This window comes from Hakea prostrata, chromosome 2, assembly GCF_041222555.1.
Source record: "Hakea prostrata isolate BN-2017 chromosome 2, UWA_Hpros_2, whole genome shotgun sequence".
NCBI classification, from domain to species: Eukaryota; Viridiplantae; Streptophyta; class Magnoliopsida; order Proteales; family Proteaceae; genus Hakea; species Hakea prostrata.
The window spans coordinates 589,147-592,382 of NC_142601.1; the positions used below are offsets into that span (position 1 = coordinate 589,147).

The 3,236-nt window shown below is 38.9% G+C and overlaps 1 protein-coding gene across 1 annotated transcript; it reads left to right on the top strand.

The window, feature by feature from the left end:
• The first annotated feature begins 764 nt into the window (after positions 1 to 764).
• On the top strand, positions 765 to 2,817 carry LOC149023152 (uncharacterized). The gene has a single exon (XM_089142762.1). It carries the CDS (start codon positions 1,046 to 1,048, stop codon positions 1,718 to 1,720), a length of 675 nt encoding a protein of 224 aa, XP_088998888.1. The 5' UTR covers positions 765 to 1,045; the 3' UTR covers positions 1,721 to 2,817.
• Positions 2,818 to 3,236: the final 419 nt, after the last annotated feature.

A 3,236-nucleotide genomic window follows, 5' to 3' on the forward strand; every position in this document is an offset into this window, starting at 1 on the left:
TTTAAACCATAACTCCATAAATGTTTTTTAGGATGAATCTATAGATTTCATTTCAAAGAGTCAAGCTAATCAAACAATTAATTTTATGAATGATAACTCCATAGATTTGAAATCTCTAGACTCAAGTAACCAAACAAGCCTTAAATTCATTACTAAATAACCAAAAGTTTTATATTGATTTTTATCCCAATAATTCATCAAGCTATAGACTGAAAATGGATTTTGAAAAAAAATCTTAAAAATAAAAATGAAGTAAAATTTTATAATTTATAATCTAATATCTCGGGTAGTGTATACTGTAATTACGCTTGTTTGCAAGCATATTGGCTATTCTGTCCAACCTCATCCCCTTCTCTTTCTATTTTATTTTTTATTTTGCATTTTTTTGGTAAAACTCATTTGTCTAATCTCTAAAATATTTTTTAATGATAAAAGAAATCTTTTAAGTTAGTTTGAAATTCTCAAATTAACACACCTTTTGAATTAATGAATTAATTATTGAAAATTTAGAAAAAGAAAAATATAAATAAAGGGTAAAAGATGAAACAAAGTGGCAGACATCATGAGGTATTGCATCAAAATTTGGAAGCAATCAATTACGCCAGCACACTTGATGAAGAGGGTTAAGTGTTTTTCTTCTTGGGGTTGGTAGAACCTTAGCTTAATTTTTCAATTTGAGATTAAATAAATAAACAAATATGAAATTATACTCATAATTTTTTTGGGTAAACAGTAAACATTCACAATATTTTTTTTTAAATGAAAAAAAAAATCTAACCATATGAACCCTAAATATTTTGGGAGATACAAAGGAATTACAGAGATATGGTAGATTAACCTTCTGAAGCTTTTGACTGTCAAATGCATCGGATTTGTTTTCTTATCCAAACACCAGGGACGAGAGATCATCCATCCTAAGAAGACTTAAAAGACTGGATTTGTTATCCGATCAAACTGAAGAAAAAACGAAAAAGAAAAAAAGGAGATCTTTTCATTCACGCCGGCAACGAGCCACAGAAGGGAGAAGAACTCGTATAGCCCACGAATGGGAGAGAAGGAGAAAGAGAAGAAGAAACAGAAGCAGCATCAAAAGGAAATCAAATCTTCTTTGGATCCCTCCTTCAAACCCAGCTCCGACGTCAAGGGTATCCGATTTGGGGGTCAATTCATCGTAAGATCCTTCACAGTTCGACGTGCAGCGCCTCTTGAGCTACTTCGCCTACTTGCTCTGCCCCCAACACAACAGCACCACCACCACCACCACCACCACCAAGCTTTCTCCTTCCCCTTCCCGTCGACCACAGCGTACCTACCGACGAACTTCACCATACTGGCTCACCACGCATGGCATACGCTCACTTTAGGATTGGGAACCAAGAAATCCAAAGTGCTTGTGTTCGTCTTCGAATCGATGATCATGAAATCAGGGGTGGAAAGGATCTGGCCGCCGGAGATTCCTCTGGGAGATGTTAATCGAAAGTTGATTAGGAGTCTCACCGGATGCGAGATGGCACGGTTCAAATTCCGGAAAGGTTGCATCACCTTCTATATCTATGCTGTTCGTCCAATTGGTAGCTCTGGTTTTTTGTTGGCAGATGATCTCAGGACTATTCTTCAAGCCGTGGTTGCTCTTAAGGATTTCTTGGATCACACTGCCATGCTCGCATTACCTAGCCAGAGGAGCATCAATTACCCCCCTCCGGTCGCCATGGCTCACTAGTTTTCTGGGTTTCACTTCATTTCCCCCCTTTTTCCTGAATGAATGACTAGTGTTCCATACTGATTCTTGGAGTTCCTTTTCTTTTATCTTCTTTCTTCGCTTTTGTTTTGGTTTGTAATGAACTCCAGCGGGAGAAACAGGAAATTTGCTGCCGTGAATACCGAAGAGATCATCAAGGAGGGGGAGGGGGACCTTAATTTGGTAGCCTGAAATTTGTATGTGAATTATATATACTGTCATTTTTTTTTCTTCTCTTTTCATTTGCGGATAGAGAAATTGTCCTCAGCTTAGGCTTCTGGCGAGTGTTTTTGCTGCTATTCTGGATGTCCAGAGAAGCAAGTGATCAAGAAGAAGAGAGAAAGGTCGATTGGCCACAAAAACAAAATCCCCTTTTTTCTGGTTTGTTCTTCAACTGAAAACCTGAGAGGTAATCTTGGTCTTGGGAAGGGAGAGTACTTTTCTTGGCTTATTGTAAGTAAAAACGATCACGCGATCTTCAATTCAATTGGTGCAATTGGTGAATCTCTGGAGGAGGGTGAGTATGAATTTATGATGATGATAGAGGCATAGATAGAGCCAAGTCCCAATGCCCAATTTAGGTAATCGTCTGGCTAATACGATTCCCTGTTAGTTAGGACTAAAGGAGACTCCTAGAGAAGCATCCAAGAATAGATTTTGGACTTAGTTGCTACCTGATTGTCCTTACTGCCGGAGGCTTGCAAAATATGCGACAGATATGATAGATTCATCGTTCGAAAAGCCATCTCTAATGGTTAAGTCAGTAAGAACACCACTCAAAGGTTTTGGCAAGTTAAGAGCTAAATTGAAAGATAAAATGGAGGGAAATGATTCAGTTACCTAGTGTTTATATTGGTCATCAATTTATATAGATCCTACCTTAGTGCTTTCGACCGTCGGATATGTTGACAAATCCTACCCTCAACTATACAATCATAGGGTTTAGTTTGCCCTTTGTGAGTTTGCTGGAGTTTCCATTTAAACAGAGTTTATCGGGACCACATTTCTTTCCTTAGTGATCGAATTCCTTCGTACCCAAGTAACCCTTGGGTCATTTTCTTGTACCAATTTTATTTGATAAGAAGTGATCTCTTTCAAACCAACAAGACCGACTCTGGTCCAACTTGGTTGGAATGTGGTTATTATTTATACCCATCAATATTGAATCTAGAGATTGATTTTTTTTTTTTTTGGGTAAATAAAAGAGGGATGAAGTAGCAGTGACCTAGCACCCCCGCTACGCAATGTTCGGACTTTTTATTGAGTCCAACCTATGCAAGCTTTAGCCCTGTTCACTACCAGCGCAAGCATTGGCTCTGCCAGTGGAACCCCATCGGAGACCTAGTATAGTCCACAGAAGCCAGTATAACTCATGCCGAGGCCAGAGAGCACACAACTGTCCAATGCAAGAAATAGAAGAGCAGAGGGGATTCAAACCTGGGACATGAGGTTTATCAAACCACTTGGGAGTGAGCTTGGGATCACTAGACCACCCCCC

Excerpts from the sequence above, each read along its gene's own strand:
- LOC149023152 (XM_089142762.1), top strand. The coding sequence starts at position 1,046 with ATGGGAGAGAAGGAGAAAGAGAAGAAGAAACAGAAGCAGCATCAAAAG.